The 16103-nt window shown below is 41.4% G+C and overlaps 1 protein-coding gene across 7 annotated transcripts in view; it reads left to right on the top strand.

Annotated features, from left to right (window-relative positions):
- Positions 1–16103, top strand: part of LOC134453237 (NACHT, LRR and PYD domains-containing protein 3-like) — a 33997-nt gene that overhangs the window by 11649 nt on the left and 6245 nt on the right. For 2 of the 7 annotated variants that reach the window (XM_063204096.1, XM_063204105.1), the window contains 7 exons: positions 7365–7426; positions 8004–8313; positions 8697–8786; positions 9597–9713; positions 9984–10031; positions 10557–10691; positions 14119–15706. In XM_063204096.1, coding sequence (XP_063060166.1) covers positions 8046–8313; positions 8697–8786; positions 9597–9713; positions 9984–10031; positions 10557–10691; positions 14119–15706 — 2246 coding nt within the window. In that variant the 5' untranslated portion in view covers positions 7365–7426; positions 8004–8045. The remainder of the gene's footprint in view (positions 1–7364; positions 7427–8003; positions 8314–8696; positions 8787–9596; positions 9714–9983; positions 10032–10556; positions 10692–14118; positions 15707–16103) is intronic. The other 5 variants (XM_063204138.1, XM_063204146.1, XM_063204115.1 and 2 more) reach the window with 4 other exon arrangements.

The raw sequence follows: 16103 nt of genomic DNA, 5'->3' as shown, positions 1-16103 counted from the left end.
GACAGTGGGCTCGCATGCGCTGGTCAAGCGCTTCCTGAAGGGGGCTCTACGGCTGAGGCCGCCGCGCCGGGCCCCGACACCACCGTGGGATCTGCCCCTAGTACTGGAGGCATTACGCAGAGCGCCCTTCGAGCCTCTCGAGGACGCTGAGCTGAAGTGGCTTTCTCTGAAGACAGCCTTCCTCCTGGCAATGGCTTCAGCCAAGAGAGTAGGTGAGTTGCATGCCCTCTCGGTTAGCCGGGAATGTCTGCAGTGGGGCCCTGAGGGCTCTTGGGTTACCCTGTGGCCCAACCCCTCGTTTCTGCCAAAGGTCTTACCGACGTCTTATGTCAACGTCCCTCTCCGACTGGTGGCCTTCGGCTCTCCCACCCAGGTGGGTGACGACGAGCTGACTGATACCCTGCTCTGCCCGGTACGGGCCTTGGAGTGCTATGTGAGAACGACTGCCGGGTCTCGGCAGTCCGATTGCCTGTTTGTCTGCCACTCTGGGAGTAGGCGGGCTCAGGCATTATCCAAGCAGAGGTTGTCGAAGTGGATCGTAGATGCCATTGCATATGCATACACGTCCAGCGGCCGGGCGGTACCTCATGGAGTTCGAGGTCATTCCACACGGAGTGTGGCTACGTCATGGGCGGCCCTGAGGGGAGTCCCGCTACCCGATGTCTGCGCTGCGGCATCTTGGACGTCAGCATGTACGTTTGCCCGGTTCTACAGGATCAACGTGGCAACTCGAAACTCCCTGGCCACGGCGACGCTGCGGGGCTCTACGTAAGCCTTCAGACTGGGTGCGTTGGTCTTCCTCGTGACCATGTTGGTACTAGTCATCCAGTGCTAAAGCTATGAGTATGAGTTCCGGATGACCGCCAGGCCTTGGCTGTCACTCGGAATACTGACGAGAAGATTGCCAAGCGAGGACTTCCGGGGCACGCATGCCTTAAGTTCCGGAGTAGGACGGAATGCGCATGCGCGTCACCCGGGTCACAAGTGACAATTTTGTTATTAACTCTCGACCTGCATGAGCATGCAATGAATCATTCAGTGCTAAAGCACCGCCTGGCGGTCATCCGGAACTCATAGAACCATGGTTATATCCATAACCTCCATTTTACTGCTTAAAACATATGAAATGAATTCTCTTTTTGTCCCTAAAAAAGGAGAACATTGAATCTAAATAGGGCCAGGGATGGCAGCCGTCATCCTCCTCCTCCTCGCCGCAATGTGAGGTGGTTGGTGTCGTTGATGTTGATGGCGATACCTCGTCTACCTCATCCATCTTGCCAACATGCCAGTGTCAATGCCAACTGAGCGTCACTGACCGCGCCAAAAGACATGCGCGAGAATGCGATCTGCTTTTATTTCCCTACCATTGCATCGCCCACTGACCGTGAACACGTTCCATCATATCTGGTGATGACAGAGCCATCTAGCGCTCGGGCATAGAAACGAGTAACGAGTAACGAGTAACGAGTAACGAAAGCAGCACATGAAAAATATATCGGAGTAAAAGTATTAATTTCATCAGAAAAATGTAGTGCAGTAAAAGTACAAGTATGAGGAAAAAAATATTACTCAAAAAAGTACAGATACTGCAGTTTAGTACTTAAAGGAACAGACCACCCTTTTTTGATTTTCACATATGTGCAGTATTTCCATGCATTATTCATGAATGTGCATATCATTTTCGTCTATGTGCTTGCATTGCCCCGTTTAAGAGTATAGCCAAATTAGGCATACTAATGCAAGTCTATGGTACAAAATAAAACATCCTCAAATGTACTTATAAACCATTTTTAAATTAATGTAAAATTCACAAGAGTGTAAAACAGCAGTTTAATTCTGTCCAGTGATCACTTGTGACTTGATGCTAAAGATACCATTTACTTCCAGTGATTATGCTAAGCTATGCTAATAATTCTGATCCAATGAATCTAAGAACTGAAAACACTGAGAAGAAAATGATATGCACATTCACGAATAATGCTGGGAAATACTGCAAATATGTGAAAATCAAAAAAGGGTGGTCTGTTCCTTTAAGTACGGGTCATTCCACGCCAAATCTCCGAATCATCCCGCACGACCATCTCAGATTTGGCAGAAAAAAATCAAGGAGGTTCACAAACGTCCCAATAGGAAAAGTGCAAAATTATAGCTCTCAACTCCTCATAGTTTTGTCATTAAAAATGACAAAACTATGGTACCCCCCTGACTCGTTTGGAACAGACTTCTCAGAGAGCCCACTTTCAGAGTGTTGTATCTAAAAAACTACTTTAAGTAGGTCCTTATGAATTTCAAGGGGTAACATTTGGAACATGTACTTGTGAAATGTGGATTTTCACACATCCTCTTGTCATTTACCACCGTTTTCTGGGGGCTTAAAGTTGCTTGAAAAAATCTCACCTTTGAATTTGTGGGCATCTTTGAAGGACTGTGGTAAGTGCAGTTTTAAAGACAGAGGTTTGATATGGACAATGTATGTTCCCAACCATTCTGTGCATGTTGTGTTGAAAGACTGATCTTCTGCGATGAACAGTTAAGAAGATATGAAGTCTTTAAAATGGAAAAACTGAAACTTGGTGCCATCTTTGCCACGTTATTTAAAAAAAATGTCACGACTCACCACCATATTATCAACAGTTTTGGAAAGATTAGATGTCTGTTATTAACATATCCAAAAACTGGGATGGTATTCTGCCTCATTTGGTCACAATGATTTTTTAAAAACCCACTGTTGTGTGACTTCCACTGCTCCTATGAAAACCTGATATTGGGGGGCAACTTTGCCATGCTATACCAAAACAATGACAGCAATCACCACAATGAACTGAACAGTTTTGGAAAGATAGGATGTCTGTTTGTAACATATCCAAAAACTGGGATGGTGTTCTGCATCAATGTCTTGTAATGACTCTTGAAAAACCCTTTGCTGTTACATCAGCAGCTCCTGTGAAAATGCCTAAGTCACATGAATTACCAGGGGCGGAGCTATAGGGGGACAAGCAGGGCATTTGTCCAGGGCCCTCCTGAATTTGTGGTAGGGGCCATAATCATGACCTTTGCAGACTTTTGGGTGCCAATCTATTTGGGCTGACACTGTGAATGACAGGCAGTTTGACTTGGGCATTTTTGATACAAGAAATGTGACTTGAGTATTTTTGAAGCACACAATAAGAAACAGTTGAGTGATTTATATACCATTATTATTTTTCTTTTTCTTTTAGCTTTTAGGTAACACATTTTTTTGGTAACTAAATGTTCGTGAATTAAAGGTTATGGCCATGTGTTTAACCTCAACACTGCGGAGTTAACATTTTGCTATTATACCGTAAAGTAAGACTTGAATTGCAGTAGTGATGAATTAATTCAATAAAAGAACCATTGTTAACACATAGTCTTGGTACAGGATGTTTGCCAAACTTTACGTCAGCATTTGATTTTATAGCAAATTTCTGTTAGCTGCAAAGATATTGTGCTATTTAACATTGATACATTTCAAATATCTCACCTTTTCTGTAACTTTGCTCTGTTGACAAAGTTGCATATCGTATGATTAAACACACAGATCTTTGCCATGAACCAATACAATGCGCTAGGTTCCTCGGTCATGGTTAGGACTGGGGCGGGGCCAAGTTCTATGAACAGGTCACCTTTGTCATGGTTTTTTTTTGGGGTGGGACACTTTTATTATCATGGAGAAGAGAAAAAACAGTGAAACAAAAGGAGGAGACTGTTCGTAAGGAGGTAACCTGACTAAACAGCTGTCCTGCCCCTCCAATCACCATGACTGAGCTACCCTGAGCATGGTGCTACACCACCGCAATGCTGACTGAATGCTCATCAAGGGCCAACTCTGACACAGAGCTGAGCAAAGCAAGTGATAATATTTGGTGTTCTACAAAAATCCTGATAAGTTTGCACAAATGGACATACATGTATACATGGAGTGAAACACAAATCAAATGTAGAAAGAATAATCACATGATAAAAGGTATTATCTCATAAACAGTCCAAAATAATCCACAACAGACCTCAGAACTGCATCAAAGTTGGTAAACAAGTTATTAAAGATTGTTATGAATTGTAATAAAAAGCATTGAGATGTGGTGATAGTCAGGATGTACTTGTTTCAAGATCTATGGGGATGTTTCAGTGATTCAACATTTCATCACTTTATTCCGGTATTTGGTTTTCAGTGCCTAAAGATGAAATTTACACACGTCTATAACCTTTGATTTACTGGAATGTAGTTACAGAAAAAGCTGACAAAAAACTCTGTCGAAAGCCACTTTTACTTTTTTTGCCGTATTATATTGAGTGTGTCGTAAATGCTCAAGTCAAATATCTTGTATCAAAAATGTCTGACTCAAATTGCTCAAGTCATTCACAGTGGCGGAACAATTGCACATAGGGCCTCATGGCAAATACTGGTAGATAGGGCCCCCATGTAGCCTGCAAAGATCAGAGCAGGGGCCCCACCTCAATAGAGCAGCAAGCTGCAGATGTCACACAGCCGTTTTCACAAGTCCATTCTTAAAAAATGAGACAGAGCACCACCCCAGTTTTTGGATATGTTAAAAACAGACATTGAGTCTTTCTAAAACTGTAAATGTCATAGTGGTGAGTTCTGTCATTTCTTTTGTATAACATGGTGAAGATGCCACTAATATCAATTTTTCATAGGAGCTATGGAAGTCACCCAACAGTGGGTTTTTGAAAAATCATTGTGACCAAATGAGGCAGAATACCATCACAGTTTTTGGATATGTTAAGAACAGACATCTAATCTTTCCAAAACTGTTGATAATATGGTGGTGAGTCGTGACATTTTTTTTAATGACATGGCAAAGATGGCACCAAGTTTCAGTTTTTCCATTTTAAAGACTTCATATCTTCTAAACTGTTCATCGCAGAAGATCAGTCTTTCAACACAACATGCACAGAATGGTTGGGAACATACATTGTCCATATCAAACCTCTGTCTTTAAAACTGTGCTTACCACAGTCCTTCAAAGATGCCCACAAATTCAAAGGTGAGAATTTTTCAAGCAACTTTAAGCCCCCAGAAAACGGTGGTAAATGACAAGAGGATGTGTGAAAATCCACATTTCATAAGTACAGCTCCAGGCCTTTTTATTAGAATACCATGAAAAAGTTGATTTATTTCCATAATTCCATCGATAATGTTAAACTGTCATGGATTGTAGATTCATGGCCCAGTTTTTTAACTATTCCAATCATTATTATTTTTCTTTTTATATACGTTGGCCTTCCAGCTCAAAAAACCCATGAATTGGGGAATTCGCATTATTAGAATATTGTTATAAAATCACATTTTTCTTCATCAAAATTCGGGTCACATTAAATCAGTTGAAATTTGGTACTTTCTACATAACATGCAATGGTCAATACTTGGTTAGGACATTCTCTGTCTTCATAATGGCCATGATGCGTTTAACATTGAAGTCAATGGCAAAAACAGTGCATGGGAGTTATGGAAGCCCAGATATCCTTGATGCTTTGCTGTCAGCTGTTCTTGTTTGCTGACCTGATACCCCACACTTCCCTCTTCAATATACCCTGTAGATTTCCATGCCACGTTTTGGCGCTTACTCACCAGTTTAATTCTAAATAACCAGAAATGAAACCCCATTGAAAATGAATGGGGTTTAATTTCTGTTGAGTTAGAATTAAACTGGTGAGTTAACACCAAAACGTGGCATGGAAATCTTCGGGTATATTGAAGAGGGAAGTGTGGGGAACCAGGTCAACAAACAAGAACAGCTGACAGCAAAGCATCAAGGATATCTGGGCTTCCATAACTCCCATGCACTGTTTTTGCCATTGACTTCAATGTTAAACGCATCATGGCCATTATGAAGACAGAGAATGTCCTAACCAAGTATTGACCATTGCATGTTATGTAGAAAGTACCAAATTTCAACTAATTTAATGTGACCCGAATTTTGATGAAGAAAAATGTGATTTTATAACAATATTCTAATAATGCGAATTCCCCAATTCATGGGTTTTTTGAGCTGGAAGGCCAACGTATATAAAAAGAAAAAAAATAATGATTGGAATAGTTAAAAAACTGGGCCATGAATCTACAATCCATGACAGTTTAACATTATCGATGGAATTATGGAAATAAATCAACTTTTTCATGGTATTCTAATAAAAAGGCCTGGAGCTGTACATGTTCCAAATGTTACCCCTTGAAATTTGTAAGGACCTACTTAAAGCAGTTTTTTGGATACGGCAATCTGAAAGTGGGCTCTCTGAGAACTCTGTTCTAAACGAGTCAGGGGGGTACCTGACAAAAACATTTTTAATGACAAAACTATGAGGAGTTGAGAGCTATAATTTTGCACTTTTCCTATTGGGACGTTTGTGAACCTCGTTGATTTTTTTCTGCCAAATCTGAGATGGTCGTGCGGGATGATTCGGAGATTTGGTGTGGAATGACCCGTACAGTACTTCGTTACTTTTACTTCGTTACTATACATCTCTGGTTATGAACAAATACTATGTAATTTCAAACATATATAAAAATACTACAGAGTTGAAACAACATACGTTTGAAAGTGCTTATGTCCCTTAACAATAATGGTGTCATTAATCTGTGAAACTGATATAGAAAATGTGATTGTTGAGCTTCATAAGTAGGATTTTATGATTCACTGTGATACAGACTGACATATTTTTCATTATAAATCCCTGTAACGTCTGATTTGAATTTAGTCACCCTCCTTACACAAGACTTCCCTCTCCAGTTGACAGGCAATTTTCCCGCTATGAGAACATGAAAAAGAATGGATTAAATTATAGAAGGATGGAGCTCAAAACTTACCAAAAAGTCTTCCCATATCCTGCCAAAGAGGTTATGACATCACGTGATGTTATTCGTATGGCCTAAGACCAAACCATTACTGATTTATGGAGGGGGTTTCAGACCGTGACACGGTTAACACAGTTTTCGTGGACACACACTAAATGGCAAATTTCATGTATAATGGAAAGCACAGTGGTCTTTCTGACAGTTTTGTCATATTGTGATGATTACTGTGAATTAACATTTGCAATTATCTTGGGCAAAACAACTTTCTTTACATGCTAATATGAAGACTGAATCTGACATTTGGAAAACAGGACGGCATGAACACGCCCAAAACCAGTATTAAATATTCATTCTTGCTGAGGGAAATAATGCCATGTCTACACTTTCTGTATTATATGAAAGATAAATGTGTGCTAATGTCCAAAACATCATTGGAAGCGGTTAATAGTTAGTGGAATTGGCAAATAAAATCCATGGACTTCAAAGCGCAGCCGAATCGTAAAATGGCCCATGTGCATGTGTATTGCAGACGAGCCAGGTGTTCAGCTGCTTTGGAAGTGATGCTGAGAGCCAGCCACTGTCAACTATGTGGTGAGTAGAGGAGCATGAAAGCTCTGATAATATTGTAACATTACCAAATACTTAAAACGATGAGACGAGATGTTGAATCCTCTGGTTTGTTTATTAACCCATTGTATCCTGGAAACACATATACGCTGCATTCAGGTGTTTGAGATTTGAGCTCTTTTATTTTCAATGTGGGTAAGTTAGAGCTGAATGAACACATTCTAAGGCAAAACGAGGATCCTAGCTTTTAAATGTAATGCATTTCATGTTTGTATGTGCTTCTGAGGCTGAGATATTTGGGATTTAATGGGCAGAGGGCACCCTTTCCCAAAAAGGGCTTAGGACAAGGTTAAGCCACAGCAGATGGAACCGAAGAACAGCAAAGTAAATAGTCAAGTCAGTTTTCATCGTCACTTTCTTCATATGCACAGACATACAAGGAACATTTAAATAAAGTGAAAATACTGATTTGTACAAAGAAAAGGGTCCCATCCGTAAAATCAAACATAGTATTGGGAATGGTCTGGTTTGAGGCCGACACAATTTTAACATGAGCGTGATATCAGTTCACCAACCAACATCCATACATCGTTTCAAACAGACATGTCCATCATCCCTGCATCCGCTCAGCTGAGGTCTCCTAATGGATCCTGCGAGAAATGCAGACCTGAAGCACAGGCTGAGGTTGACTCTGGATGACCTTGGGGAAGATGACTTCAAGAGGTTCAAGCATCTTTTGCGGGATGAGGGACGAATCCCATGCAGGCAGCTGGAAAAGGCTGACACAAATGACACTGTGGACTTGATGGTGCAGGTGTATACCTCTGAAGCTGGCAATATCGCACTTTCCACACTGCAGAAGATGAACCAAAAGCAATTGGCTGACAGGTTGTCAGGTTATCTGAGGGGAGGTGAGCATGCAGCATCATATGGCAACTAAAATGAGTTGTGTCAATGACGTTTTAGTAGCAGCAGACAGCAGGGTGGTACAACCACAGCGAATGCCACTGTTGTATGAACTGAATTATTTTTTTGTTCTTAGTGGATTATCTAAGAAGCATATTCTTCGACATGAATTGAATTGTACATTAATTACCAACTACTAATTATTTAATGGGCATTAGCTGAGTTCTTGCCACCCAAAATACCGTCAGTGACACACATGCTGTTATTGCATCTAGTAAATACTGTAAAGGTGTGCACCATTCCGTCTCAATTATCTCTCTTTTTATGTCTTCCTTCTCTTTCTCTCTCTCTCTCTCTCTCTCTCTCTCTCTCTCTCTCTCTCTCTCAGAGGGGGCGGTTGACCTGGCATGTGCTCAATCTCCCCCTTCAGTTTCCGGAGGTCGTATGGGAGAGAGATCTCTGCCACAGCCTGGAGGAGGTATTGACATCGTGCTGCTTAACAATTTGTTCCATAGCGAACCTATAGACTTGCATTAAATAATAGACTTGACAGACCTACTACGGGTGCTAGTCTGTAAAACATTCCCACTTCAGTTAAAAAACAAATGCTGATACATTAGGCTGAGCAGTAACCCAGCACTGAGATAAGAACAGAATTCTAATAATAAGGGCACATTGAACATCAAACGCGCACACTGAAAATGTAAGCCATCATAACATTAAAGCCTAATCATGGCTTTGTCTAAAGTTTGTGAGAGATCATCAGGTGTGCCGTGGACAATTATAAAATGAATTTACGTTGTTGATATGTAGGCAATAGAGTTTTCTTTTCAGCTAACAGTTGGTGGTGTGCTTTGGAATTTTGTCACTGAAAAAGGTGTGGTTTGACTCAAAAATGGTTGAAAGCCACTGACCTATGTAATGATGAATACAAACATGGCGACGAGCACGTTTCAGTCAAAGCTTTGTTCTGTCTGCCATGTCTGCACTGAGAAACCTCCCCCAGTAGCCCTGCCCTGGACTCTCTATCTAACTGTGTCAACAATGATGCCTGTGCAGTCTGACGAAGTCTAAGTATACATGTATTTGTTATTGCTATTCAATACTGGGTTGCCTTCATGTCTGTCTGTACGCATTTGTTGTTTTGTTGATGGTTGGTGAAAACAAATTTCACTTTAAGTAGGTGGTGCCGTTTATTTGGAACTGAGAATGTCAAGTTAAGTCCACCAATCAACCAATGTGGGTGTAGTGGATATCTCTATCTGTCTGTACCCTATGTTTTCCCCAGCTGCAAAGGTGGTTGTGACTGCCACTGCTGAAACTGGAGGAGTTAACAATGTCCCAGTCCTGCATGACTGCATCATCAACGCCCCTGTCACTGTTGTCTGTGGATCCAGCTCCCACGGTAATGACAAACATTTTCATTTCAGAAGACACACACACACACACACACACACACACACACACACACACACACACACACACACACACACACACACACAATACCACATTGTGTTTATGGTATTGATGGTCTTTTGTGTAAGGCAGTACAGTAGTTGAGCCTCAGGAAATAGACATAGATGCCTTGTTGACAGCATTTAGTGTATTGTGGAGTAGTTAGCCCATTTTTATATTTCTATATATTTAATATCTTTTTTTCTTGGTCTTCCAACAGCGTTTAATGAAAATAATGAAAAAACAACTGTACCAGAGAGTGGAAGAGGTAAAGACATAATTTTGTTTTTCCATGAGGCCTGACAGTAGTGAAATACACTAGAGCTGGTGGTACGTAGATATCTACTCTGGCTATTGTGTCTTCAAAGTTCTGCAAATATTTTTTTCCGGTCTGCTCGCGTTGTCAAATCATTTTTCCAAGGAATGTATCTAGAATATTCTTGAAATGCCTCTTTTGCTATTGGTTGACACTAAATTCAGTTAGACCATCCATATCTCACCTGTGAACTAAACTGGTGCATCAGTGCCTTAAACATGCCCCATTGAGGCGTTTGGTTGGTGGGTACCCTACCTCGAAATACGATAAGTCAAAGTATGCAAACACAGGAACCATTTAAGTAGAGGTTGTGCAAAACCTAAAAAAATTCAAAAATATCCCTGAAGCTTAAGAGGTTACGATAATACATTTAAAGTCCTATGTTATACTGACTGCCAGTGACTGGTGATGCATATTGGTCTGTGCATCTACATGTAACAAATTTGTGACGTGTTTATTCCATGAATGTGTCTGTAGGTAGGCCAAGACAGAGGTCTCAGCGACGGTCTGATGGATATTTTGCAGTCATACTGCAGTCTGAATTCTGGCCGTACTGCATCCTGCGTTCCATATTGCTGTTTATTGCCCGCTTTCTCCCACTGCTTGGAAGAGGTAAAGACATACTGCCATTTAGCCATCAGGCAAGACAGTACTTGGAGAGCTAGCTGAAAGAGGGAAATACAGTACAATGGGTAGCCCTATATGGGCAGGACACCAGGTGGAAAGATTAGGCCTTTCATCCTACCAAAGTTTTCTCTGTAGATTACTCACCAGAAGGCCTATGGGAAGAGATTAAAACATGGGGCCATCTCAATTTTTGCCCAAAATTCAATATGGACACCTTTTTCCAAAATTACTGGTTTTCATGCATCATTCACTATACCATAAGGTGATCTTCATGTAACAAAGTCACAGGTTAATTCTATTACAAGTAGGGCTGCACAATTAATCGAAAATAATCGAAAATCGTGATTTAATCGTGATATCGAAATCGTGATTTCAACCATGATTTAATCGTGGCAATAGTGACCTGCCTTTGAGCGTCCTTGAAGCCAGAATATACTGACAGGCTGGTGTTTCTGGCCAGAAATCTGTCCACCTAAAGGTGCCGGTATGCTTGCTGCGAGCTGTAAATTACGCGCGTCACCGCGAGCAACCGACAGCACATGCTTGCTTCAAAAGCAGTTGACCAAGACGCAAAATACTGGCGGTATCATCCAGGGGGCAGAGAGCACGCAGCATTGGGATGCGGAAATTGGGAATACAGATGGCAAGGAAAACAACAAAACAAAAAGAGGGTCTCCCTGGGCAAGGAAAGAATACTGCTACTACTCCTGTATGTGCATGCTCCTTTTTCAAAGTGCAACAAGGAAGTAGGCCTATGATCACAAATGTTTGAAATTTCGGACAAACTCAATGAGACGCTCTTAAAAGTTGCTGCCATTGTCGTTTTCATATCAAGCACACGCGTGGAACTGCGCAGTCTATCTTACGATCGCCCCCAGCGAGTTTGAAGATATTGCACCTGACGCATAGCCTAGAAATCTAGACGCCCCTAGCGACCGCAAATTGAATTTGCTCCCGGGGGCAGTCTAGCGGACCCCGGTCGTTTTGCGAGGCTGAAAGTTATCCGATGACAGGGCCAATCAAATCGCGAGGGGGCCGGGCTACTTAGTAAACAGGAAACTTTCTAAGAAGAAGCATGGTGTCCGTCCGTGCTACGTACAGCAGTGTTCACTTAATTTAAAAAGCCTGGATGATAATACATTTCGTGTCTGACATGGATTGATGTAATAATACACCATGAACTTATCGGACACAAATAGATCACAACACATTACCATTTGATCATTCGATGTTTTAAACTAGCTCGGTAAGCTAAGTTGAGCATTTTACAGAACCAGATAGTCACACGCTATTATCAGACCACTACTGTAGGTGTAGAATGAAATTGCTGCCCCAATTTCTAATAAGACACATGCCATTAAAAACGAGGCATTTGGGAGCTTTGAAAGTCTTCGAGTAGCTTACTAAATAGATGGGAATTACATAGTCTACCAAGGTAGTGGCTAGCTAACCTGTCGTCAATAACAGCCTTGTATTATATGCCTGCCCCAAATTCTAGTAAGATCCATGTAATTAAAAACGAGACATTTGGGAGCTTTGAAAGTCTGTAAGTCGCTTACTAAATAGATGGGAATGACACCTAGAACTAGTCTACCGAGCTAGCGGCTAGCCAATCTGTTGTCAATTACACATAGCTAGGTATCCAGTATTAGTTATGGGTATACAGCTAGCTAGCTCACACCGAACATGCCATGTTGACAACAATCACAAATATAACCATTTAACAAGCCACAATGGCTCAACATTTCGCTGGTTGATCAAGGAGGGCCATGTGGTTGAAAACGAGGCATTTTTGAACTGTATAAGTGAAAACACGATTTATTAGGACACTTGTTTGTGGCTGTGGTCATCACACGCATGCACTGCTACGACGGCTCGAAGTTGCCGCTCCACCTACAAAGGGGCCCTCGCTGGCTAGCTAACCTGTCGCCAATAGCACAGAGCTAGGTATCCAGCCTTGTATGCCTGCCCCAAATTCTAATAAGATTTATGTAATTAAAAACGAGACATTTGGGAGCTTTGAACGTCTGTAAGTCGCTTACTAAATAGATGGGAATGACACCTAGTCTACCGAGCTAGCGGCTAGCCAATCTGTCGTCAATTACACAGAGCTAGATATCCAGTATTAGTTATGGGTATACAGCTAGCTAGCTAACACCGAACATGCCATGTTGACAACAATCATAAATATAACCATTTAACAAGCCCCAAATTGCTCAACATTTCGCTGGTTGATCAAGGAGGGCTGTGTGGTCGAAAACGAGGCATTTTTGAACTATGTAACTGAAAACACGATTTATTAGGAAACTTGTTTGTGGCTGTGGTGATCACACGCATTCACTGCTACGACGGCTCGGAGTTGCCGCTTCACAAGACAGCTGTGACGTTACACAGAAGTGTGTGGGGATTGGTTGTTTGCCATCCAATTGCGTGGCGTTGAGTGCTGAAGCAACCGTTTATCCCGCCCACACTGCCGCCCAGCCCTCCTAGACCCTGGTACAGCTTTTTGCTGTACGGCGTCTAGATTTCTAGGCTACCTGACGCACGCATTTGGCTGCCGTGTCCAACGCGCGCGAAATTGACATTAAATACGCATGTTAACGTGTTCATGAACGAATCGTGCACGCGCTCGCGTATCTTGCAGCAAGCATACTGGCACCTTTAGTGTCATGCTATTGCCTTTTACATAATTATTACACTTCAGTTTGATTTAGTTCGTCCCGTATATAATTTATTCTTGGTTATATTTCCTTTTTTATTATTTTAAATAAAATTCTGCAAAAAATTAATAATCGTGATTAATGCTCGTGATTCTGATTTTGACCCAAATAATCGTGATTATGATTTTTCCATAATCGTCCAGCCCGAATTACAAGAGTTACCACTTCCCCAGAGTTAAAGGATATGTCCACTATTTAGCACATTAAGCCTCTTTTCTGAGTTGTCTGCAATGCAATAGATAGGTCCACATCTATCATTTGATGCTTACAGCTGTATCCTGCTAATTTGGATTTTGCCTCAACTTGCTTTAGAATGGCCTTTTGTGGGCATGTCCAGATGTGTTCTTAAGACCACTCAAAATATCAGACAACTCAGACAACTAAAAAGTACAAAAAATATATCCTTTAGCATACCAAGGTAACCGTGCTATTGAAGGCGTTGTTTCCACTTAATGCGATACTATACTTTTTCTGGAGAAAAGCACATTTTACACCTCCCCTTGAGTTCATGCATACAGTATACCGTGTCAGGACACAGAGGTTTGAGATGTTGCACAAAATATATGATAATGATGTCCTCAATATAACAAAATATAACCACTCTGAACACTTGCATGTGAAATATTTTTTACAATATTTTCCCCCAGCTAGTGAAGTGTCTCACTGTATTTTTATTTTTTGTTTATCTGAAGGTGATGCTGAGATGAAGCGCCACCTCAAGATGCAACTCAAGGAGAGCCTGAAAAGGTTTTCAGTAATACATCAAGAGACTAGGGATCGAAAGTTGGAAGATGTCTACACAGAGCTGTACATAGTAGAGGGCCGAACAGGTGGTGTCAGCAGTGACCACGAAGTGACAACAATCAATGCAAAGCAAAAAAGAGAAAACTCTCCAGCGAAGCCACTATCTTTGAAAGAAATGTTTTCAGGTGAAGGTTCAAAGACAGTTATTACTGTAGGAATTGCTGGCGTTGGGAAAACCATTGCAGTGCAGAAGTTTGTTACAGACTGGGCTGAAGACAAATCTCATAAAGACATCGACTTTGTTTTTCTTTTCCTGTTTCGGGAGCTCAACACAGAAGACGGAAAGTTCTACAGCCTTTATGGTTTAATCACACGTTTCTACACTACACTGTATACTAAAATCGAAGATCTGAGAGATCTCTTTGAGTACTCTAAGTGTAAAATACTGTTCATCTTTGATGGTTGGGATGAAAGCCGCCTCCATGTGAACTTTGACAACTGGATCTCCGATCCAAATGAAGAATCTTCTGTGGCCATGCTAGTTGCAAGTCTCATTAAAGGCAAGCTACTGCCCTCTGCACTCATCTGGGTGACAACTAGACCAGCAGCAACCCACCTGATTCCACGTGAGTGTTTCAACATGGTAACAGAAGTGCGAGGATTCAAAGATGAACAGAAAGATGAGTTTTTCCGGAAGAATATCAGCGATCCAAAGAAGGCTGAAAAAGTCATTAAGCATCTTCAAAACAACAGAAGCCTGTACATCATGTGTCACATACCAGTGTTCTGTCACATCATATCAATTGTGCTACACGACATACTGGACAATCACAGTGAGGAACAGACACCCAAAACTTTGACTCAAGTGTATACATCCTTCAGTCTCGGTCAAATCAACAAAATGGAAGAAAAGTACCTAAAGGAAATGACAGAAGAGGAGAAAGGGGAGTTCCTTATTAAGCTTGGAAAACTGGCTTTCAAACATCTGGAAGAAAACATCAGAGGAGGCACTATAATCTTCTACGAGAAGGATTTGAAACAGTGCGATATTGATACAAAATCTGGAGCACTTGAGTCTGGAGTGTGCACACAGATCTTCAAGGATGAGACATCCTTCACTAATCAGCGCATTTTCAGCTTTGTCCACCTCAGTGTACAGGAATTCTTTGCAGCCCTTTATGCTCTTTGTAAGGGTGTCAATGGGGAAAATCCCCTTACAAAGACGACAACTCAATCAGTGTCTGACCTCTACCAGTCTGCTGTAAACGAAGCCTTGCAGAGCCCCAATGGACATTTGGATCTTTTTGTGCGCTTCTTGCTCGGCTTAGCCTCAGTGGAGGAAGGAGCTGGGTTCCAGTTGAGAGACCTATTGCCACAGTTAGATGTCCCGAAAGAGACTCGACTCTCGACACGGAAGACGACAGTTGATCATATCAAAGAGGTAATCCGTAAACAGAACTCAGCCGAACGCACCATCAACCTCTTCCACTGTTTGAACGAACTAGGGGACAACTCGCTAGTGGAGGAAATCAACAGGTAATCTTTGTCAGTATGTTTTTTTTAATTATTTTACTTTATTTTTTAAATATACATGCATATCAAAAAGTGAAATAAAATGAAAAATACAATTTCAGAATGTAAAACTTAACTCATGCTGGCAACAAATTCAAAGAGACAAAGCATTCATAGGTCTGTAAAGGGCAGCAGCTACTGTATGCTCATCCAAGTGGTTTCCTTTGCCTTATTAATCATTGCTGTTCTACCTTATAAACATATAATATAGTGGAAAGAGACTATCCAAAATGATCTAAGATTTGTATCTGGGTGTATCCATTGCTGCCATATAGTCTTCTTCACTGCAGTGAACCCTGACATCAACACTTTTATTCACATAGAGAGAACTGATTCGTTGAATTATCATTAAGCAAATATA

The sequence above is a fragment of the Engraulis encrasicolus genome, chromosome 1, assembly GCF_034702125.1.
Source record: "Engraulis encrasicolus isolate BLACKSEA-1 chromosome 1, IST_EnEncr_1.0, whole genome shotgun sequence".
In the NCBI taxonomy this organism is placed as follows: domain Eukaryota; kingdom Metazoa; phylum Chordata; class Actinopteri; order Clupeiformes; family Engraulidae; genus Engraulis; species Engraulis encrasicolus.
This window is presented reverse-complemented; position numbering and strand designations above follow the sequence as displayed.